This window comes from Macrotis lagotis, chromosome 8 (genome assembly GCF_037893015.1).
Source record: "Macrotis lagotis isolate mMagLag1 chromosome 8, bilby.v1.9.chrom.fasta, whole genome shotgun sequence".
Taxonomy (NCBI): Eukaryota; Metazoa; Chordata; class Mammalia; order Peramelemorphia; family Peramelidae; genus Macrotis; species Macrotis lagotis.
The window spans coordinates 49,568,104-49,592,776 of record NC_133665.1 but is presented as its reverse complement, the minus strand read 5'-3'; the positions used below and the strand labels follow the sequence as shown (position 1 = coordinate 49,592,776).

The 24,673-nt window shown below is 37.2% G+C and overlaps 1 protein-coding gene across 5 annotated transcripts in view; it reads left to right on the top strand.

Moving 5' to 3' along the window:
- NAA60 (N-alpha-acetyltransferase 60, NatF catalytic subunit) overlaps nucleotides 1-24,673 on the top strand; it is a 49,354-nt gene that overhangs the window by 4,922 nt on the left and 19,759 nt on the right. For 3 of the 5 annotated variants that reach the window (XM_074196875.1, XM_074196878.1, XM_074196874.1), the window contains one exon: nucleotides 21,152-21,267. In XM_074196875.1, the coding sequence (XP_074052976.1) occupies nucleotides 21,158-21,267 (110 nt within the window). In that variant the 5' untranslated portion in view covers nucleotides 21,152-21,157. Of the gene's footprint in view, nucleotides 1-15,153; nucleotides 15,268-21,151; nucleotides 21,268-24,673 lie in introns of all 5 variants that reach the window. The other 2 variants (XM_074196877.1, XM_074196876.1) reach the window with 1 other exon arrangement.

Sequence of the window (24,673 nt, the reverse complement as noted above, 5' to 3'; positions counted from 1 at the left end):
TTGATTGACTGGCTGAACTGGCTTGGCTTGTTTATGGTGGAAGTGTAAGTAGTAAGAGAAATGCAAGAGATATTTCAGAGGAAGAATACAACTGATTGGAAGTAGGTGATCAAAGAGATTACAACCCTGCTTACCTGAGCATAAGGTTTGGTTTTTGAGGAGAAGAGAATTTCAGTTTTGAAGTACCAACAGGAGATTGAGATGTCCAGCAGATAACTGCAAGTACTTTGCTGTAGCTTTTGACAGTTAAGTGGAGGAGGGGAGAGAGAGAGAGAGAGAGAGAGAGAGAGAGAGAGAATGAATTGAAATTTTGGGAGTAGATGAAATCACCAATAAAGAGTTCAAAGAAGAGGGGGCAATAACAAACCCTTGAGGCATATCCACATTTAACAGGTAGGAGAGTCATCTAGGAGACTGAGCGGAGAGAGAGAGAGAGAGAGAGAGAGAAGAGAGAAGAGAGAAGAGAGAAAGGAAGAAGAAAATAATTGCCTTATTTACAGATAACATTACTTTATTTACAGAAAGCAAGGTAGAGGAAAAAGGGTATCAAGAAGGAAGGGGCTGGGAAAAAAAGAATGAGCTGGTTAAGCTCATTAATCATGGTTAAGGATCAAATTCTGCAAAGAGTTCAGAATAAAAGCCATTGAAAACCTGGGAAAGGATAGTTTCAGAAGTATACATGATGTACAAAAGACTTTAGGGATCATTTAGCCATTCTGCTCGTTTTCTCATTTTGCAGATGAGGGAACTTTGGTCCAGATTGGGGAAGGTAATTGCTCAAGTTAGTCTTTTGCAGATCCTCTGACTTCCAATTCAGCATTCTTTCTAACATACTAAGCTACCTATTAAACAAACAAATTAATTTTTCATTTATTATATTCTACATGTAAGGTCCTCATCACTAAAAAATCAAATATCATCTCTTTATGTGTTTAGGAGCAATTGGTGTTTTGTGATCCAGAACTGGGGTTGTTTGGCAAAGCATTGAGAATTAACTATCTTGAACATACTTGTCAGAAATACTGTTTTCACCTTGTAAAAGATTTGATGTATGCTTTTTTCAGTTGTCCTCTGAAAAGAATTCTTTTTCCTGGGGGGAACACATAATCACTATGATATGGCATTTTTGTTTAGTTTTCATTGGTTAGTGGCTGCTTTCTTCAGATTACCCTGTTAGTCATATTTAGACACATTTTTCCTTCTTAACTCTCTCTTATGGCAAAAAATTTAATCCTTTGTTTTTCAGGGTATACTTATCTATACCTTTTTTTTTTCCTTTTCATTGAGAACTTGTTTTAATGATGTACTCTTTATTGGTGGCCTATTCTCTGATTGGTATGGTAACTTCATTTGAGAAAGAAAGCAAGTAAGATACTATGTTAGTTGCAGCCTATTTGTCTTGGGCATGTAGATTTTTAATATCTTTCCTACTGTGATAAAAATGTCTTTATAAAGTCAAATTTGTTTCTTTGATTGAAGGATGCGTTTTTCTCTCAATATATATAAAAAATTTTTTTCAGGGCAGTTAGGTAGTACAGTGGATAGAGCACTGACCTTGGAGTCAAGAGGACCTGAGTTCAAATCCAGACTCAGACACTTAATAATTACCTAGCTTGGGCAAGTGAATTAACCCCACTGCCTTGCAAACCCCCCCCCCCCCCCATTTTCTTTTCTTTCTAGCTTTCTGCAAGTAATAGCCTCGGGGCCTTGGTTTTCTTTCCTAAAATGACAAGTTTGAACTATATGATATCCAAAGTTTCCTCATTAAATAAAATTTAAAAATTTTGAGTCTAAAATTCAATGACATCCTATTCAGTCACTTTTTAAAAAAATAGTTATGTTTTTCAATTATATGCAAAAATAGTTTTCACCATTCATCCTTTTTTAAGATTTTGAGTTCCAAATTTTTCTATCTTCTTCCCTTCCCTCCCCATGACAATGTTTAATCTGATATTGATTATACATGTACAATCATGTTTAAGATTTTTCAGAGTCATGTTGTGAAAGAAGAATCAGAACTTAAAAAGGAAAAGACCATGAGAAAAAGAAAAAGCCATAAAAAAAGTTTTAAAAAGTGAAAATAGCTTGGTTTTTGGTCTTCATTCAGACTCCACAGCTTTTTTCTCTGAATATGAATGACATTTTCCATCACAAATCTTTTAGAATTGTTCTTAGTCACTGAACTGCTGAGAAGAGCTAAGTCCATTGGTTGATTATTGAACAATGTTGCTATTAATGTGTGCAATGTTCTTCTGGCTCTGCTCATTTCACTCAGCATAAATTTATGCAAATCTTTCCAGACAGCCTTTTAAATAGTTAAGCAAGGAACCACTAAGTGTGTCACAAGACTGGTTATAGTACAATTATGTTTACTTTGTCTTTTTAGGAATTTATCTCTTGAATGTGAAACGCATATCTAGTGTATATTCATTACAGTATCATGTTCCAGTTGAGATAATAGAGGCATAAATTTAGGAATCTTATTTCCTGGGGAAAGTCTCTAGGGATAACCCATCCAAAATTACCTTGTTTATTTTTCTTTTGTTCAGTTATGTCTTTTTTTAATTGAAGATTTTATTTATTTTGAGTTTTACAATTTTTCCCCTAATCTTACTTCCCTCCTCCCACCCCCACAGAAAGCAATTTGTCAGTCTTTACATTGTTTCCATGTTGTAAATTGATCCAAATTGAGTGTGATGAGAGAGAAATCATATCCTTCAGGAAGAAACATAAAGTATAAGAGATAACAAGATCAGACAATATCAATTTTTTTTCTAAATTAAAGGAAATAGTCCTTGATCTTTGTTCAAACTCCACAGTTCTTTCTCTGAATACAGATGGTATTCTCCATTGCAGACAGCCCCAAATTGTCCCTGATTGTTGCACTGATGGAATGAGCGAGTCCATCAAGGTTGATCATCACCCCCATGTTGCTGTTAGGGTGTACAGTGTTTCTCTGGTTCTGCTCATCTCATTCAGCATCAGCTCATGCAAATCCCTCCAGGCTTCCCTGAATTCCCGGCCCTCTTGGTTTCTAATAGAACAGTAGTGTTCCATGACATACATATACTGCAGTTTGCTAAGCCATTCCCCAATTGAAGGACATTTACTTGATTTCCAATTCTTTGCTACCACAAACAGGGCTGCTATGAATATTTTTGTACAAGTGATGTTTTTACCCTTTCTCGTCATCTCTTCAGGGTATGATGTCTGAACTCTATGATTTGGTTGACCAAATCTTGGCTATTGGATTTTCTTTGGCAAGGTTACTAGAATGGTTTGCCATTTCCTTCTCTAGTAGATTAAGGCAAACTGAGGTTAAACACTTGACTAAGGTCACTCAGCTAGTGCCTGAGGTTGGTTGAACTCAGTTCTTCCTGACTCCAGACCCAGCACCCTATCCACTGAGCCACCTAGCTGCCTTCTTCAATATATTTTAACTAAATCCATGATGATTCTCAGACCAACTCCTTGCTGTCTGCCCTTCTTTATTTTGATTTTTTTTTGGAGGGGGCAAGGCAGTGAGATTAAATGACTTGCCCAGGTGGGTAGTTATTAAATGTCTTGGATCAGATTTGAACTCGGGTCTTCCTGACTCCAGGGCCAGTACTCTATTCACTGTACAACTTAAATGTTCCAGCACCACCTAGCTGCCCCCTGATTTTTTTAAATCAGTTCAATTCTGATACTTTGTTTCCTTTTTAAATTTTCTGGTCGCTGCAGAGACCCATTTTATTTTTTTTTAAACAAATAATAAAAAACAAAAATTAGTTTTTAAAAAAGTACACCAAAAATAATTAATACATTAAATAAGTTCAACAATGAATACATTGTTCCACATTCATGGTCCTCCTACCTGAGGCCCATTTATGGTACACCCAGAAATGTAACTCCTACTTTTAACCCTATGTCATTATTCTTGCCACTTTTGAGTCTTGGTGAAAACCATTAGAATCTGAGGGTTAGCCTGTATAAGTACCTGTACAGTATTCAAGGAGAGAAGATTCTTCTTTTAGTACACTCACTGATTTTTTAAGGTTGCTAAGGTGCTTTCCTTAGTGAAGCTACATGAGAGCAGTAGGGTAGATACTGAGAGACTTGGGGGTCAATAGTAAAATAATTTAGCCAATATCACACAACAGGGTTTTGAACCCAACTCTTTTAGCTCCAAACCCAGTAATCTTTCTGCCATAATATATCTCATTCCTCACAAAAGTATTCCTTAGAAAGGATTAAAGATAAACAGGTATACTCTGAAATGTAACACTGATGTTAGGCCACACCTGGGTCTTAAACAGGCCAGTTTTTGAGGGAAAGTTTGACCTCTATTTGGATCATTTATAGTCATTCTACTTATAATTAGAAAAGTGATTCCTGGTTTATGAGGAATTTTGAAAAAGTCATTTATACGAATATATATACTCCTAGGTTGAAGTTTATTGAAAGATCAAGTGCTAATTTGTATTGCCTATTTCCTTTTTTCTTTTTATTTATTGTTTATTTTTGCTTTTTTTAAAAAAGATTTTGAGTTTTACAGTTTTTCCCCCTTATCTTACTTCCCCTCCCCCCACAGAAGGCAATTTGCCAGTCTTTACATTGTTTCCATGGTATACATTGATCCAAATTGAATGTGATGAGAGAGAAATCTTATCCTTAAGGAAGAAACATAAATTATAAGAGATAACAAGATCAGACAATAAGATAGCAGGTTTTTTCTGAATTAAAGATATGTATTACCTATTTCTACTTAACATTTATATATCTCTAAGGGAACATAAACTATAACTGATGTGCCCTCTGATGAACATAGACAGGTTTGAGAAAGAAAAAGAAGAAGATGAAGTTTATCTTCTCTAGTCTGCTCTTTCTTTGGCTTCTGATGAGTGGATGGCAAAAAGTTAGATAGGATTTTCTGAAACATGAATCCACTGTTGCTGACTTCTTCCATTTAAATCAACAAACTAGCTACAGGTTTAGTTTCATTCTTTATATAGTAGCCAGGCTCACAACCAGCAGTGCAGTAGGATGCCTATGGTTATTTAAACAGTTAGTCCAAGATGGAAAAGGTCCTGAATAACTATTTAGATGGTGCTTTATTACTCTTGAGTTCTTTTTTTTTCCACAAAGGAAAGTATATATAAACTCTAACCTGCAACAGTGACCAGGGCTTGTTTTCTTATTCATTAACCTTGCAAAAAACCACTTGTCCTTGCTACTAACTAAGAATATGGGTGACATTTATTTTGCTTTTTTTTGCTATTCAGGCATTTAATTGGAGGGAGGAGTATGTATGCTGTGTCTATGCTTTTTTGTAAAACTGCTTTGACTGAATTAGCTCATTTTGGACAAGCTCCTTTTTTAAAGTCTTGTAACTGTGGGAACAGCCATGGTAGAACACTCCAACAGAGACCCCAAGTCCAATTGCCAAATATTGGGTGTCTTTCTCCAATAGGGCATTATTTTGTCAGGAATTTGTATTCTTGGCCCACTCAAATCAACTTGCCAGTTTTCTCTGGATCCAAGTACTAACTTCTTTCAACTTGATCCAAAGAGCTCTTACCCCCTGCTTTTCTTCCCATCTCTTGTCCCTCTCTCCTCCCTCCAGTCCCCATCCCCTACTTAGGTCAGTCCAATGAGAGAGGTCAGGTCAGTGCTCTGATACCCTCCAGGAAGGTTCCATCATAGTGGGATGGTATATAAAGGGTGTCCCCTTTCCGTATTCCTCCATGGTTAAGAAGAGGATTAGACTGGTTGATTGCTCACCTGATTTATCATTTGAGGATGCTCCCTCAACCCACCCCTTGCCTAGAAGTATCTCACACACTAAGACAGGATGGTACAGGAAAGCTTTCCATAAACCTCTTCTTTCTTTGATGCAGCATAGTATAACAGAAGGAAGGGAGATGAGTACCAGTCTGTAGTATTTCAGCCTTTGACCTTTCCAGCATAGCTGGATCAGCAGGAAGCACTGTGGAATAAGCCCATGAGTAGAGCAGAGACTGGAATTGGGTATGGGGAGAGGCACAGTGCTAAAAGTGTAGAGGCTCATTGTGTCAGTAATTTTGCTATCCTCCAAGACTACATGCAGACCTCCCCAGATCTCTGCTTTTGTCTGGTTTTTTTTTCAGTTTCATCTCAAGTCTTGGGACTTTTGATACTGTGAGAAACCTAGCTGTTGACAAGGTTTGATCTCAGGTTTTATGATCAGTTGTATCCCATTTTGGACTCTTGTGTCTCCTCCTTTAGGAAAGGGAATCTTCACTTTAGTCTCGGTGATTGATTGCTTAGTTATCAGTATGGGTCCCTCCTTGGGGGGATATAGTATTTGATCTTGGACAGGTCATTTCCTTTCTTAGCCCCAGTTTCCTTTAAAATAAGGAAAGTAGGGGTGGCTAGGTGGCAGAGTGGATAGAGCACCGGCCTTGGAGTCAGGAGTACCTGAGTTCAAATCCGACCTCAGACACTTGATAAAGACCTAGCTGTGTGGCCTCGGGCAAGCCACTTAACCTCATTGCCTTGAAAAATCTAAAAAATAAATAAATAAATAAGGAGAGTAAATAAATGATTTCTAGGGTTTCTTCTTCCTTTCTGACATTTATTTTTAGGTTTTTGCAAGGCAAATGGGGTTAAGTGGTTTGCCCAAGGCCACACAGCTATGTCTTTATCAAGTGTCTGAGGTCGGATTTGAACTCAGGTACTCCTGACTCCAAGGCCGGTGCTCTATCCACTGCGCCACCTAGCCGCCCCTTTCTAACAATTTTATTCAGATTTTCATATGAAAGCTAATGCATTCAATTTCCTATTAGTAGGAATTCTTTGTCAGAATTTGCCATAGTGAAACGATTATACATATATAAAGATTCTCAGAGCTACCACAGGAGGACTTCATCTTTTTGGGGTCCTAGATCACACTCTTTGACAGTCATTTTGGGAAAGCCTATGAACTTTTCCTTAGTTTCCATGTTCTTAAATGCAAAAAATGAAATATAGAGGATTATGAAGGAAACTCATTATATTGAAAAACAATTTATCAACATATTTTAGAAAAACAATTTTATGCACTTCATGTTAAAAAACCCTAGACTAGAGGGTTTTTAAAAGATAAATATAACCAAAATTAGATAGTGTCTACACTTTTTTTTTGTCTTAGGGTAGGGATACCTAAGAATGTCCAAAATCTTAATGATTATCTAATCCAACTCTCTCAAATTTTAGTTTCCTATAGTTCTCAGATTTCTTATTTCTATTATTTTTATAATAACATGAAGAAACAATTTTTAACATTGATTTTTAAAATTGAGTTCCAAATTATCTCTTTCCCGTCCTCCCACATTGATAGGCAAGCAAGCAATTGGATCTAGAATATAAATATGCAGTCATGCAAAACATTTCCATGTTAACCATGCTAAAAAGAAACAAATACTCCTCAAAAAAAAAACTTTCAAGAAAAATAAAGTTTAAAAAGTATGCTTTAATCTTCATTCAGATTTTATCAATTCTTATTACATGATACAGATAATAAAGACACTAGAAGGGAGAGAATAGATTGACTGAGTAAAGAGGAGATAGAATATCAGCAGCTCAGGACTTAATTGGAGTAAGAGGAATCCAGAGCCCAGCTCTGCCACTGTCTAGCCAGTTGTATGACCTTGGCCAAATCACAAGAGCTGCAAGGATCTTAAGGGAATCACAGAGAGCTAAAATTAGAAGGGACTTCTTGGAGATTATTCACACCAACCCCCTTATGCCATAAGAGAGGAAAACAAATGTCCAAGTAACTTAGTTTCTCAGCCTCAGTTTTCTTATTTGTAAAATGTGCCTAATATCCTCCTTGGCCTACCTCACAGGATGACTATGAGATCATGTATATAAACCATAAATTGGTATATAAATGTGAGACATCACTATCATAATTATTAGATAGTACAATTGGATAAGATTACTAGGGGAGAGAGAGAGAGAGAGAGAGAGAGAGAGAGAGAGAGAGAGAGAGAAGTGATCAAGAGCAGAATCTGGGGGAATTATTACTCAGTTTATAAGTAAAGAAAGCAAGGCCTGAAAGGCAGCATGTAAGACTCAGTATCAGAAGATCTAGATTCAGTTTTTGCCTTATACACTGAGCAGTAGAGTGAGTCTTTGGAAAAGTTATGTAGAGTTTGGGGGCAAGGAGGAGAATTTTTATAGTGGAATTTTATGCTGAACTGATCTTTGTGGAGACTGTTGCATGGGTGGGTTGTGATTTTTCTCTCATTTATTTCACTTTTGTCTTCTAAGCTTCCCATCTTCCTTTTCCCTGTCTTTTGCTAAATTCTAGTTCAGTTGTCATCAACTTTGCACTTGGACTTTGCTACCCATTATCAGTTTTCTTTCTGTCAACCTCTTTTATTTTTATTTCATTTAGTATTTTATTTTTCCCCAGTTACATGTAAAAACAATTTTTTAAACATTAATTTTTAGTGCCAACCCCCCATTGAGAAGGCAAGCAATGCTGTATGGGTTTTACATGTGTAGCCATGTAAAACATTTCCATAATATTCATGTTGAGAAAAAAATTTATAGACAGAAAAAATCCTCAAGAAAAATAAAAGTTTCTTAAAAAGTATACTTCCATCTGTACTTCTGGGAATGGATAGCATTTTTCATTATAAGTCCTTCAGAGTTGTCTTAGATGATTGTACTGCTAAGAAGAGAGAAGGCATTCAAACATTACATTTCATTTTGCATTAGCTCATCATTTCTTACAGCACAATAGTATTTCATCATAACCACATACCATAATTTGCTCAGCCATACCCTTTAGGGCATTCCTTTAATTTTCAGTTCTTTGCCACTTGCCACCAGAAAAAAAGATGCTAAAATATGTCTTTTTATCTCTTGGGATACAGACCTAGTAGTATCAAATTTTTCTTTTGAGGCTGAAGAGGAGAGAAGACAGTTCAGGAGATATAGCCTAGACTTTGAAGCATGGAAACAGTCTTGATTCTATTCCCTACCTCTTGAAACTACTCTCAGAAAGTTCATTAGGGTCTTAATCATCAGATATAATGGTCTTGGTCTGTCAGAAATATTTATCTTAGCCTCTCCTTGGCTTTAGAAACAGTCTTCTAATGCTCTTCCTACCTATGTAACTCTTCTTATGTTCTATTCCTGGCTTCTCCTCCTTCCTCTTCCCAGCCTCTTTAGCTTTGGTATTCCCTCATTTTCTATCTTTTGCCCTTTTCTCCCTTTCACATCCCTCCCTTCCTCTCTTCTCTCTCCCTTCATAATCTTAATTCACTCCCATAGCTTCTACTGTCACCTATGTAAAGATCACTTCAAATCTCTCTCCCTGTCCTGACCTCTCTCATAATCTTCTACATGTCTAGTTAATTGCCTCTTTCTTGGCTGTCTTATTGGCCCCTTAAACTTGATATGTCCAAAGCTGAACTCATCTTTTCTTGAAACCCATTCCATCTCTTATTTCTGTCCGTGACACTCCCATTCTCCAGACAGTTATGTTCAGAGTCTTTCAGTGATCTTTTATTCTTCTTTCTTTTTCACCTCTCATAACTAATCATTTGCCAGGTCAGATCTGTCTCTTGGCATATTTTTGGAATCTTTTTTTTCTCTCTACTCCTAGCCTAGTAGAGTCTTCTTATTACCATTTGTCTAGACTGTTGTGTTAGCTTTCATAGTCCTTTCTAATCTATCTTTCATGTTGTTGCAAAACTAATGGACTTATCCTTTGATCTGGTCATGTCCCTAGATGGATAAGAAACATTTGTTTTTAGAAATTTAATTATCTTTACAATTTACAAAAATCTATTTTTTTCTCCTCACTTCTCTCCCCATGATAGGAGGAAAAAAGAAAAACAAATTCTGTATTCTGAGACTGTCATCTTTTTGTTAGGAAGTGGGTGGTATACTTCTTGTTGAAGCATTTATTAGTAATTACTGTGTAGAAACTGGGCTAAGTATGGGGGGGGGATTCAATCAAGTAGGACAATCTGTGTTCCTAAGGAGCTTATTAATTTCTGTTCTATTTGGGGTTCAGAATACAGGTATTTGGAAGGAGATGTAAGGGGCAGGACTTTGGGTGAGGAGACAAGTCAGACTGGGCACCAACCTAGCATGGAGGGGGAACCAAACCCTCCTCAACCCTGAGAACTTGCCCCAATACCAAAGGACAGGCAGTTGTGGAGGTTAAGTCAAGGGAATGAATCCAAATGGCATTCCCAAAAGTCTTTAGTGACTTTCTGTTGCCTCCCAAGTAAAGTTTAAATTCTTTTGCCTACCATTTTAAGACCCTCTCTACAACCTATCTTTGCAACCTAATTCATATTTGATCCTTGCACACACTCCACACTTCAAACTTTATTGATTGCTGCCCTTTGAACTTGTTCTATGTTTTCCTACTTTAGGGAAGTTTTATGCTGTTTCTTATGCCTGATAGTTCTTCCCTCCTTCCTCTTGGTTGAATTCCTACTTATTTATGCCATCTTTTCCATGAAGCTTTCTCTGCTCTAATGTATTTATCATGTATTTTTTATTATACTTGTGTAAATAGATTTCATGAGGCAGGGACTCATTTCTTATTTAAACTCCAACCCCTAGTCTAATTTGTAAAATGGATGTTGTTTAAATGTTTGAACTGAATGGCCAGGATTTCAGGTGTTAAAGGCAGAGGGGATTTTTAGAAAGAATGTAAGATTAAATAAAAGGTAGTTTGAGATCTGTCTTCAACCATTCCTAATGTATCTGTCACTGATTCAGGAATTCTATTAGCTACCTTAAATCAACAAATCAAAGCAACAAATATTCCTTTCTTAAGCACCAACTATGTGCAGGCCCTATATTGAGTGCTTGTACAGATACAAGCAAGAAGAAAGAGAGTCCCTGCCCTCCAAAGCTTATATTCTGAAGATGGAAGACATGTAAAAGGTGGGATTGAAAAGGGAAAAGACAAAGATACTCATGAGTGGTGCGGAGAAATCAGGACAGTTGGGTACAGCTGGAGGAAGAGTAGAAGCATTGACTTGCCTGGAAATTTTGAGAGGAAATCAACAACTGGAAGAGAGGGCTTCCAGGAGCAGAAGGCTGCTGTGATATGACAAAGAAGTCCTAAAAGTTAGGAGTGGAACAGGAAGAGGCGTGTAGGAATGAAAATGGTTAAGGAATAAGTCACCTAGGAATGAAAGGTTGATAAATTTAGAATTGGAAGGGACTTTAATACTACTTTTTCTAGCACCATAAAATAATCTTTTGGTAATTTGATTGGTATGGCACTGAATAAGTAATTTAATTTAGGTAGAATTGTCATTCTTATTATATTAGCTTAACCTTCCCATGAGCAATGAACATTTTTCCATTTGTTTAAATCTGACTTTATTTGTGTGATGTGTTTTGTAATTGTGTTCATATAAATTTCTGGCAAGTATTATTTTATGTTGTCTACAGTTTGCTTAATGGAATTTATCTTTCTCTTACTGCTGGGATTCTTGGTAATATATAGAAATACTGATGATTTATATGGGTTTTGGAAGGCACTTGAAAGGACAGGTAATCAACCCCTGATTTCATAGGTAGGGAAACTGAGAGCTAACATTCTTCCCACTTCTCAGTCCTCTGAAAAAGCGGTACAAAATTCAAAGCAAGTCACTTTTACCTCTCCCTATATGTGAACTCCTGCTGCCCATAAGTTAGCTATTAGGACTGAATATCCCTGGTTCTTCAAAATAGTCACAATATTTTATATATTTTTAAAACTATATTTAATTTTTCCCAATTACATATAAAGACAATTTTTAATATTCATTTTTTTAAAGTTCTGAGTTCTAGATTTTCTCCCTCTCTTTCTCCCCTCCCACTCTCTGAAACAGTAAGCAATTTGATATAGGTTATACCTGCGCAATAATGCAAAACATTTATATAATAGTCATGTTGTGAAAGAAAACACAGAACCAAAGGAAACAAAAACCCTTGGAAAAAATAAAATGAAAAATAATATGCTTTGTTCTGACTTTAGACACCATCAGTTCTTTCTCTGGAAGTGAATAGCATTTTTCATCATGATTCTTTTAGAATTAGCTTGGATCTTTGTATTTCTAAAATCAGCTAAGTTACTCACAGCTAATTTGTACAATATTGTTGTTACTGTGTACATCGTTCTCCTGATTCTGCTTAATTCACTTTGCATCAATTTGTGTTAGTCTTTCCATTCTTTAATGACATTATCCTGCTCATTATTATAGCACAATAATATTCCATTACAATCATATGCCACAACTTGTTCAGCCATTCCCCAATTAATGGACATTCCCTTAATTTCTAATTTCTTTACTACCACAAAAAGAGTTGCTATGCATATTTTTGTACAAGTAGATCTTTTCCCCTTTTAGAATTTTTAATTTTTTTTTGCTTCTTTTCCCCTTTTAAAAAAATCTCTTTGGAATATAGACCTAGGAATGGTATTGCTGGATTAAAGGGAATGTACAGTTAAATAGCCCTTTGGGCATAATTCCAAACTACTCCCTAGAATAGTTGGATCAGTATAGAACTTCACCAATAGTGTGCCCAACTCCACCAGTAATGCATTAGTGTCCTAGCTTTCCCACATCTCCAACATCCATAATTTTCCTTTTCTCTCATATTAAGTTAATCTGAGAGATATGGCAGGTACCTCAGAGTGGTTTTAATTTATATTTTTCTAATCAATAGTGATTTAGAGAATTTTTTCCTATCTCTATAGATAACTTTGATTTCTTCATCTGAAAACTGTCTGTTCATATTTTTTTTTTATTTTTGCAAGGCAGTGGGGTTAAGTGACCTTCCTTAGGCCACACAGCTAATTGTCTAAGGCTGGATTTGAATTCAGGTTCTCCTGACTCCAGGGCCGATGCTCTACCCACTGCACCAGCTAACTTCCTCATGTTCATATCTTTGAATGGTCACGGTTTCTCATGAGAGTCTCAGGAGAGTCTCATGAGAAAATGACCCTTGTCTCCTCATTCCTGGACACTTCTTTTACTATATTTACTGAAATCCTGTCCCAGCTCTGGAAGACATAGTGTCTGTTTATTCCTCTTCTTGTTATGATGAGCTCTTTCCCAGACTTCAACCCCTTGAAACTAACCTTTTATCTAAACCCTTTTCTTAGAGTTGATTTTTCAAACCTCTGCTCTCTTGAAGGCCCACCTTTACTCAGATTGTGAGCTCTACTTGTTGAACTCTTCTCTAATGAGCTATTATAGTTCAGAATCATAAATAGCTAAAGATGACTCTGCTTTGTAGAGATCATCAAGATGAGAATTTAAGCCCTGAGAACTGAACTTGCCCAGAGTCTTACATCGAGTTATATTAACAGAGCTAGAATTAGAATCCTGGTCTTTCAGTTCCTAATTCAGTACTCTGTGTGCTAGACCCTCTGACTCCCTTTCTAGCAATCTTCCCCAAACCCTGTTAATTTTCAGGATGTAATAACTAGTCATCAATTTCATGAGCATTTTTTACCAAATTTGGAATTGCAACAGACCAGGCACTTTTTTGTCTCCTTGACTGGCCCTTGGTAAAATGTGGCATTTTCCTATTTTTAAATGTTCAAAGACAGTTGTCTAAATAAAGAACTGGTCTCTGAAAATGTTGAGTCTTTTAATAGGGATGAGAAAGATGATCCACAAATAACTTTTTTAAAAAACATAATGTTTTTCTTGTATATTGAACATGGAACAATTACTACTTCCTTAGGTCAAGAGAACATAACCCCAAGGATGCAGTAAAAGTTTTTATTCACAAAGTTCAGAAAACAGGACGTGCTTGGCTGTCACCAAATAACATTACATTACCACTGTAACTCTTTAAGACTTTATTTGCATGAATGTGCTCTACTGAAACATTCTGCTCAGAGCCTACTTACTGAGTTTGTGCTTACTGAATTTGTGAACTAACTAAAACATCTGATTGCTATTTTGACTACTACCTGACTTTAAATTGTCTCCTTATTTGCTTTTCCCTGAGAATGATTCAAATCATGGTATGCACTGGTCTATTTGTGCCCAACCAGTTGTGGAGCATTGCAAGCTCGTGGTGGTCTGATCAGCCACAGTAGGGCACACTGTAATTTGTCTTAACATACTGATGCCATTTTGGTCTTCTTTGATAACGAAGGCCAGGAACCCTACCATACATACATACGTAATAGGAGTCTAACATACACTGAGTTCTGATGAGGGAAATTATTTCTTTTCATTTTGGATGTATGGTGGAGAGCATGTCAAGGAGGACATTCTGAAAGAAATGACACTTAAATTGGCATTAGCATATTCTAATTTATTATTGTTGATATAGGTTATTAGCAGATAGAGATAATGTCCTCAGAGGAAAAGAACTATTCTAGGTATAGAGAATAATAACATGAGCAAAGGCTTGGTAGTAGTAGGACTCTGTAAGAGGAGAGAGCAACTGGGCCAGCAAAACAGAGTGATCAGATCCTGTTACAGAGATGCAGCCTTGTTGCAATTCTTGTTGCTGTCTGCATATGAGATATATCAAGACTAAAAGAAGTGTGTAGCTATTTCCTGCTGGGTCCAAACCCATGGGTTTCAGTTTCCTCTAAGTTGATGAGTAAGGAAATATACCACCAGTAAAGGATAAAATTCCTGGGATTAATGTGAACAACCTGCTGAGAGAACTGGGCCTGCAGAATATTGCACTGGGGCTGTGGTTAGAATTGGAAACTACTGGAACATTATGAATTCAAGAAAGGCTCCAGCTCAGCAATCTTTCACCTTCCCTTGTTGCCTTTCCAAGATAAAAATAAACTCAGGTTTTGACCTCTTTTTCCTTTTCTCCAATTTTCCTTTCTTGGATATTTTCCCAAAGCAAGGCTAAATCTTATCTCCTTCCTCCTGCCCCCTCCCTCCCCCATTCCAGTTTTTATTTTAAATACAACAGTGCAGTCTGATAAATTATAGAGCTCAGGACTTGAAGTCAAAAACCCTGGGTTCAAATCCTACACTTGTTACTTACTGGCTGTGTAATTTTGGACAAGTCTCAGAATGTTTCTCAGATTTAGTCTCATTAATAAAATGAGGATGATAATATTTACATTGTATTAAAAGAGTTTTTTATGAGGAAAGCACTCTGGAAACAATAATCTGTACAAATTTATTGTTTCAGCAACAATTTATTCAGAACCTATTGCATACCAGACACTGATCAAGACTGTAGAGATAAAAGACAAAAGACAGTCCCTGCCTTCAGGAAGCCTTCATTTTACTGGGGGAAAAACAGGTATACAAATACTTATAAAATCTATACATAAGGGAGAGGAGGATGGCCCTTCAACAACTGGTAGGGCTCAAGAATGGTCTGGTATAGGAGGTGGCACTTGAACAAGAGATTCAAGATGTGGAGTTGAGAGAGGTGAGCATTTCAAGCATGGAACATTTTTTATTCAAAAGCCCCATGAAGAGGCAGCTGGTTGATGCAGTGTATAGAGCACAAGCCCTGGAGTCAGGAGGACCTGAGTTCAAATCCAGCCTCAGATACTTAATAATTACCTAGCTGTGTGGCTTTGAGCAAGTCACTTAACCCGACTGCCTTGCAAAAGAAAAATATAAGAACTCCATGAAATGGAAATAATCTATGTGGGGAAGTCAATCAATAACATCCTTAATGATGTTATTCTTAATAAGACTGTCTAACCCCAGTTCTAGGATATTTATTTCAGCCCTTAGTATATCCATCTTTCTAAAGAAAGACTTTTTGTTTAGAAATGGCATTCTTGTTTACAGATCAGTCTCTAAGGACTGGCTGATTAATTGGAAATACATGATCATTCCTGTTGTAATTAATAAAAACAATGTTTCTTTGACTTAAACATTTATTAAGCACCTACTGTGTAGAGAGCCTTGTTCATACATCTTGTTGTTGTACATACACATAAGAGAAGAATAAAATACATGAGTTCTGATAAGGGATGTTTGTGCTAAGTGCTGGACAGAGTCTAAAAGGCCAAAGTTCCTGCCCTCAGAGATTTCCCAATCTATTTTTTATTTTTTTTTTATTTTTTAGGTTTTTGCAAGGCAAATGAGGTTAAGTGACTTGCCCAAAGCCATACAGCTAGGCAATTAAGTGTTTGAGACCGGATTTGAACCCAGGTACTCCTGACTCCAGGGCTGGTGCTTTATCCACTGCACCACCTAGCTGCTCCTGAGATTTCCCAATCTTATAAAAAAAACTCTATACTAGATAATCAGCAGAGGGAAGGCATTAGAATGAAGAGGGATCAGGAAAGACTTCCTATAGAAGATAGGATTTTAGCTGGAACTTGAAAAGAGCCAGGAAGCAGAGATGAGGGAGAGCATTCCAGGTATAGAGCCAGAAAAAATGCCCAGACTGAGAGAAGGATTGTCTGGTTCAAGTAACATCAAGAAAGCAAGTGCCACTGCATTGAAGAATAGAGTGTCAGACATTAAAAGTGCAAAAAGACCCAAAAGGAGATAGATTCTACACCAAATAGATGATTTTGCATTTGATCTTGGAAGTGATAGGGAGCCACTGGAATTTAATGAGTAGAGAGTGACATGGTCAGACCTGAGCTTTAGGAAGTCACTTTGACAGCTGAAGGGAGGCTAGGCAGAGTTAGGAAGAGGCTTGAGGCAAGGAACACCCCTATGGGCAATTGCATCAGTCCATATGTGAGGTGGGACCTAACAAGTGCAATGGGCAAAGGAAAGGACAGGATAGATTCAGCAGGTGCAGCTAAAAAAAGGTGAAATTAATCTCGACTGGCAATAGTTCAGATATGGGGGTGAGAGATATGGGGGGATCCAAAGGGACTGGGAAACTAGGAGAGGGGTTAGGGGGTAGGGAGCCATGGTTTAAGGGGAAATATAATTGAATGAATGCAGTTTTAGATGAGTTCATTTAGGACCTGGCTTCCAATTCTGTCTGGCCCTCAGTTTCCTTTTACATAAAGAAGAGTGTTAGACTAGATAACCTTTTAGGTCTCTTCCTTCTCTGAATCTATATTCATGTGAGTTTGTACTAAAAGGGGAAAAGGTGGATTGAGCCCAGAATGTAGAGAACTTGATTGCCCAGATAGGGCATATGTACTTTACTCTGTAGGAAGTAGGAACTGACTGAAGGTTTTTACTAAAAGAGTAATGTAATCAGAAGAGTGAATAACTCCTGTAGCTTCAGTAAAAATGGCCTAGATAGAGAGGATACTAGAAATAAGGTCCTTTCCAAAGTCTGGGCAAGAATAGATGAGACCTGAATGAAGAAAGGTGACTGCAATGGAAGGAGGATAGATGCAAGAGAAATTATAGGAGGTACAATTATAAAAATAGCAGACATTTTTCTAACTTTAAAGTTTGCATTTGAGTCTTCACATGACCATGTGACATGATAAGGGGGTTGTTTTTTTTTAAATAATCTCTGCATTAAAGACTAGAAAACTGAGAGCTAGAGATGTTTAATGATTTGCCTATGATCACACAGCAAATTGACAGCGAATCAGTTAATAAACATTGATTAAGCACTTACTATGTGCAATGTACTGTGTTAAGCTTTTAGTTTAAAATATTAAAAAAATAAAACCCTTACCCTGAAGGAAATTAAAATCTGTTGGAGAAAGACAACACAGAAAGGAAACTGAAAAAAGAGGAGAGAAGTACCTGGTATAGGGGCATGTTGTCACCATGATGGGTGGGACATGAAGATGTGATTGACTTTGGTACTCTCTCAACTTAACTGGAGGTTCTTGGAGGAGCTCTTCATCTTGCTCTCCAATCAGAGAGGCTGAGGATTCTGACAAAATGTGAATACCTAGGAGTCTGGTGAGATCTTGTGGGATGATGAGGTTCTTGGGTGCTCAATAGAAGACCAAGGAGAGCAACTAGGTGGGTGAAGAAGGATTAGGCGATCCTAGGTCTTTCTAGATTTTCCTTACTCTTTCTGGTACATGATGTTGCCCTCTTGAACGAATAGGATTTGATAATTTATTGGATATGTATTGAAGGAGAGGCAGGATTCTGAGATTACAAGCCTAAGAGCAATGTGATTAGAATCCATTCTACTTTATTAATGGTAGATTGGAGAGGGGTGATCCTGGAAGCAAGAAGAGAAGTTGGGAGGCACTTACAACCTGAGGTAATATACAGGGCCTGCTTCCTTGAGGAAGCAGTCAACCACCCCAGATAAAATTTTATAGCAAAGTAAAAGTTTTAATCTTCTAATATAGTGGAAGGAAGACTAGGTTTGGAATTGTAGGATCTGTCTTGAAGTGTAAATAAATACTTTTATGAAACCTTTTTTAGGATAATTGTTCACTTTCCACTCCACAGGGATATGGTAAGAATCAAATGAGAGAGAATGATTTGTAAATCCTAGAATCTCAAACTCTAATCAGTGGAGTAGAATCTTAAAGGACTCATTCAACCCATATTGGGAACAAGATTCTAGACTAAAATATCAAGTGGGTTCAATTGAAATAATTATAAAGTCCCTTACATAATGTCTTGCAAATAGAAAGAGCTTTATAAATGTTAGTTATTATTACTCTACCCCAGCAGGAGGTCATCTAGATACTTTTTGAATCTTTAACTTCAAGGAAGTCTTGCCCATTACTCAGGAAGGCAACCCATTTTGCTTTTGGACAGTTTGAGTTGTCAAAAAGCCTTTCTTGGCCTTCTATGGGGTGGTATGCCCCAGGAGTTAGCCTGCACTGTTCTGTTACACTGTTATCAGTGATTTGGACAAAAGCATGGATGGCATGCTAACTGGATTGCATGTGACAAGGTAGGAGGGTTAGCTAACACTGCAGAGGACAGTCAGGATTGAACACAACTTCTGCACATTAAAATGGCATGCTAATAATTCTAATAAGATGAAATTTAATAAGAATTCATTAAAGTCTTATACTTTGTGTTCAAAAGATCAACTTCACAAGGACAAATAAGAGTTTGCAGCTAGGTGGTGAAGGAGATTGGAAGGTTTTAATAGATTGAGAGACAAATGTGAGCCAACAGTGGCTATGAACTTAGGCTGTATTAATGTCCAGAAATAAGGACAGCCTGAGTCCAGTCTTGATTGTTTTTTTTAACTGACCTAATAGGCAAAGGATTTGTGGTGAGGACCACTGGCAACTGAATGATAATGAAGAATAGCTGTTGACTTATATAAATTAGGTTGGCAGAATCTGAAAGCTTATCCTTAAGACACTTTTGTGTTTTTTTAAGACCATGATAACTCCGAGTAATAATAACAGGAGTAGCTTCTAGAGGGGAATTTATTTGAATGGTGGCAATTTCTTTTCATCTTCAGAAAACTTTATAAATTTCCAAATCAATTGAATCATAAGCTCTAAACACATCAATTATGTAAACCTGAAGGGGAAAGATGAGAATTTAGGCTAGTGTGTTTGAGCTTATGGAAAAGAATAATATCAGCCTGGTCAGCAGTAATGAGATTATCAATAGAAGGAGAAATGACATCCTCATGATAGTGGCATATAAAGATTAACCAGTTCTTAGGGATGAGGGTCTCATTGGTTGTCTTTTTGGTGGTGGTGATGATATAAAGAGAGAAGAAAAGAAAAAAAGTTGTCTAGTGGAGATGTAGTTTTCACAGGAAATAATAACAACCCCTGATATAATACTTTGATTTGCAAAGATTTTTACATATGATAAAAATTTGAATGCAGGTATTATTATTTCCATTTTACAGATGAGGAAATGGAGGCTCAGAAATGGACTAGTGTCCCACATGTCCAAGGACCGAAATTAGAAAATAGCAAAGTCTGAATGCAAATCTCAGATCTTTTGTCCTGCAATCTAGGTATTTGTCCATACCTCTAGGAAGGAAGTAAAGGAGAAGCCTTAATACCCCCACGCTGTTAAGTACAGAGTTGAAAGAAGTGAGCACAGAACCCATTTTGTTCTCAAATGTTTCTCATTTTGAAGCTTATTAGATGCTATGCTACCCTAAAGAAAGGTTCAGTAAACATTGAAGAATGGTTTGTGGAATGTTTGTGAAATGAAATTGAATATTTTACTTAAATTGGGCCACAGGACTCTTTCCTTGTGCCCTTGCATCTTAAAATTTTTGTAAGGAAATGGAAGAGCTGTAGGACTGTGTTGCTGGGATTTTTTTCTTTTCTTTTTAATGAAGTAGTTGGTCATTTCTCCCCTTGTGCTTCCTCATTATAGTTATATTCCACATACATATGATGCTCTGATGGCCCCTGACTCTTTACTGTTCCCCACATAAGATATTTCATCTCTTGCCTTGCCTGTCTTCCTTTAGGTCTCAGATAAAAATCCTCCTTTAGCAGGGTCTCAGCATTGGAGTTTAGTGAACGTTAGTTTACTTGGCTGCTTTGTTTGATGGGGAACAACTTAGGTAGCTTTGTAGTGTTCATTTTATTAATCTTTTTATAAAATAGAACTAGATTAGAAGTGGATCTTAAGGTGACTTAAACTCATCAGGGTTTATTCTACAACAGGAAGTTTCAGGAGGACCATATTGACAATGGTAAATAAAAACCACACCTGCAAAATGAGAACATTATGAAAGAAAAATATGTATATAAATATACACTTTAAGAGCATTCATTGTATTTAGAGTATTTATTAAGTGCCTAACCACGTGTCAGTATTGTGTGTATATTTGTGTATCACACACACACATATATAATGTTTCTAGGGCACTCTCAAGTTTTAGGTAAACCAGTCTTGGCAGGGGTGATGGGGTATATAGTCTTTATTCATACCAGTATGCTATGTAAAAAATATGAGCTAATGCTAGTCAAGGCTTTTGTTTGGGTAAATAAACTCACTCAAAAGATGTGATGATTTTGACCATTGTTCCCAACCCTATAACAGTGAAAAAAACCACAATCAGGTCCTAGGAGGCAGAAGACCAGGATTCTAATTCCAGTTTCTACCACTAACTGGCTTTGTGACTGGACAATTTCTGTCCAAAGCTCAGTTTCCTCATCTGTAAAATGGAGATGATATTCATCCTGTCTATTTCTCAGGGTAATTGAAAGGGATAGATAGATATGAAGCTGTTTAAAAAATTGTTAAATTAAACAGGATGTAGAGAAGAGTCAAGTAGCATATTTTGGACTAGGTTCTCCCCTTCCTAATGTATTGCCCTTTAATTCCAGGCGTGAATGACAGAGGAAGTGCCTTCCAGTGCACTTAGTGAGGTAAACCTACGTCTTCTTTGCCACGATGACATAGACACAGTGAAGCAGCTCTGTGGTGACTGGTTCCCAATTGAGTAAGTAAAATCTGAATTTATAACCCCATTCTTTGGGTCTTTAAATTAGGAGAAATTTGGGAGACACCCAACACTATAACTGTCCTTAGATTGAAGAGCAAAGAACATCTGGGCCAGAAGGGACCTTATTGATCACCTAGTTCAGAAGTTCTTGACCTGTTTTGGGTCCTAGGCTGTTTGGCAAGCTGGTAGACTGAGACCTATGAACCTCTTCTCAGAATAGTGTTTGAAAATGTCAAAAAAGAAAATCTGGATGATTACGAAGAAAACCATGTTGACTTGTAGTTGTCAAAATATTTATATTTTTTAAAGCAAAAAACAAGTTCAGAGACCCAAAGTTAAGAACCCCTGATCTAATCTGATCTGTCATTTTTCAGAAGGAAAAATTGAGTTCTGAAGAAGTGATTTATTCCTAACTAGTTAGTGGCAGAACTGAGACTAGTTTTCCTGATAGAGGCAAGTAGACGGGACAATGGGTAGAATACTGACCTTGGAGTCACGAGGATGGGAGTTTGAATCCAACCTCAGACATTTGCCACTTACTAGCCATGTGACCTTGGGCAAGTTACTTAACCTTAACAGTCACACATCCAGGGCCATCCTAATTTATATCTGGTCACTTAATACAGATGATTCTGGAGAAGAAAGTGAGGTTGGTGACTCAGCACAGCACCCGCCCCTCACCAAATCCAATTCATGTGCTTGTCATGGCATGACCTCCCTGATGTCATGGGCTTCCTTGAGAATGAAGGATAAACATCATTATCATCAGTTTTCCTAATCCCCAGTTCACTCTTCTTTTGAGAATGACCTTAGTATTTAGTACACAACAGGTGCTCAATAAATGTTTGTCATCTTTCCCTTGTTGCCTGTTTCACTATACTATATTGTGTTTCCTAAGAGAGATACTTTTTCCCAAATTATACTATCAGGGCCCCTGACTGAAGTCAAGCCCAGATTGAAAGAGGCGGGTAGGCTGGACCCCAGGTGTTGTGTCCACAGAGTCTGAAGAGTTTGAGTTATACCTGGGGTTGTCACACAGGCTGGCTTGTTGCAGGCTAGCTACAATGTTAGGTTGAAGACACTGAAGCAGTCTCTGAACCATCTCTTTCCAGTAACTTTCTGAAACCTTTCCTTGTCTCTGTCTCACTCTCCACTCACATTCCTTAGATAGCTCAACTCCCTTCCTTGAGAGGGTGTGTACCCATGCCTGCTTCCCAGTTCTTCAGTGTTGCACTGTTTTTATATGGTCCTTTCACACAGTCCTCTAAAGATGCAGCAGGCTTGTAAAGCTCTCTTATGTCACTCCTTACAGTTCATCTAGATAAAGGACAGTCTGCTTCTTGCTTCTCATTATCAGTTTTCCTTCTCCCCCTACCACTGTGGTGCTGATGGTACAGCTCCAGGACACAACTGAGTTGGACTTGAATCCAGGTCCTCAGAGTACATATCCAAGACTTTCTCTCTTACAGTCCTGCTTACAACTAAACCATAACCTATTTGGGGGAAAGATTCAGAGACCAATAGCTATAATTCAATATCTGGCTCTTGGGTCCCTAACTTTTAACAGAAAATTAACTGGACAAATTTGGGACAGGTTTCAGCAGCAAATTTATCCAACAAAATCCAATGAAAAATCATAAAGTCTTTGTCAGCTGTTTTGTAAAAAGAACATATTCTTTAGGAAAGGACCAAAAATGTCAAGGCTTGCATTTTTTTTTCAACTGCAGTTCTTCCGTACCTTTGGTACCGGGACATATTCTTTAGAAGTAATGGCAGCCATGTACTTTGGGTCTGGAGGGTGTGACAAGTATAGAAACGCTTTAATTACCTGATACAGTAATAGAGAGGCCTTTCTCAAAGGTAGGAGGTGATGTAATGGCATGTTCTCCATTAAATTCAAGAAAAACCATAATTAAGTGCCTGCTGTGTAGAAAACACTGGACTGGTAGCTGAGGAGATAGGAAGGATAGATGAGACGAAATCTCTGGTCTCCTGGAGTTTACTTTCTTTTAGGGGAGATAGCGCACATATGCATATGACTATGAGATAGATTAATAAATGAGAAGTATATAAAAGATGTGAGTAAAGCATTAGATAAGAGTTGACAAAGTGACATTTGAACTGGGCCTTGTACAGTGAGTAGGTTTTCAGTAGGCAAAGACAGAGAAGGGAGGGTATCCTGGGATTAGCAATATAGAGACTAAAAGCCTTTACAGGTGGAAAACCTTTACCTGTACAGGTGGAAGACAGTGAATAGTGCAATTTGGAGGAACAAAATTGTGTAAGATAAAACCAGAAAGATTGTGCACTACTGTTATGGGACTGACCATGAATATTATCTGTTATATCTGTTATATTCAAGAGACAAGGAGTCTGGAGAGTTCTGACAGTGAGATGACATAATCAGGCCTCTGCCAGACTAATCTGGCAACTTTGTGAAGGATGATTTGAAGAGGACCAGATATGAATCCAGAATTATATACATGGCAAAACTTGAGTATATGCTATGTGGAAAAATATTTATAAAACCTCTCTCTAAGTAAAATTGAATATATTGAGAAATAATATATCTCTAAAGCTCTTTTTAAAATCCTTGGAGAAGTCTCTTGAAAAGTTGGGTGTTGAGTAGAGTTAGTAGTCATTAAACTTCACCACTTTGTGATCATCACTGTGCCAAATCCTGGGGGTATAAATATATAGAAGAAGATAGTCCTTGCACTCAAGGAGCTAAAGGGAGAGAACAGCACACAAAAGAAGTCGGAAATAGTAAGGAGAGGAAGCAGCTAAGTGTATAGAGTTCCTGTGGAGGCAGGAAAAACTCAAGTTCAAATCCAACCTCAGACATTCACTGTTTGACCCTGAACAAATAACATAAATCTATTTGCTTCAGTCTTCTAGTTTTTATAATGAGATGAAATGAAATGGTAAACTATTCTAGTATCTTTATCAAGAAAACCTCAAATAGGATCACAAAGAATTGAACCCATTTGAAATGACTGAACAACAATAGTAACAGTATCTAAAACATACCTGAACTATTGCATTAAAGAATATATCTGTCCTATTACACAATTTACTAAGAGACTTGAAGATCCTGTTGTGCTGATTGTTTATTATTTTAAAAAGCATTTACTTTAATAAAGTAAAATTATTACTGTAAAGATTCTTCAAATAGATATCTTTTATGCATATAGCAAAATTGGTCAAGGCTCCACAAAAACTTTAATAAGATAGAACCTTATTCAGTGACAAACCCCTGCCCCCAATCATTAATATCAGGAAAGTTTTGACTAAGGGAAGACAAAGGTGTTCTCCAGTTTTAGTCCTGGAAAAGAAACTTCCTAGAGTCCAAATAGATGAAAGAGATTACCTATAGATGCTCCTATTTGTAGACATTTTTCTG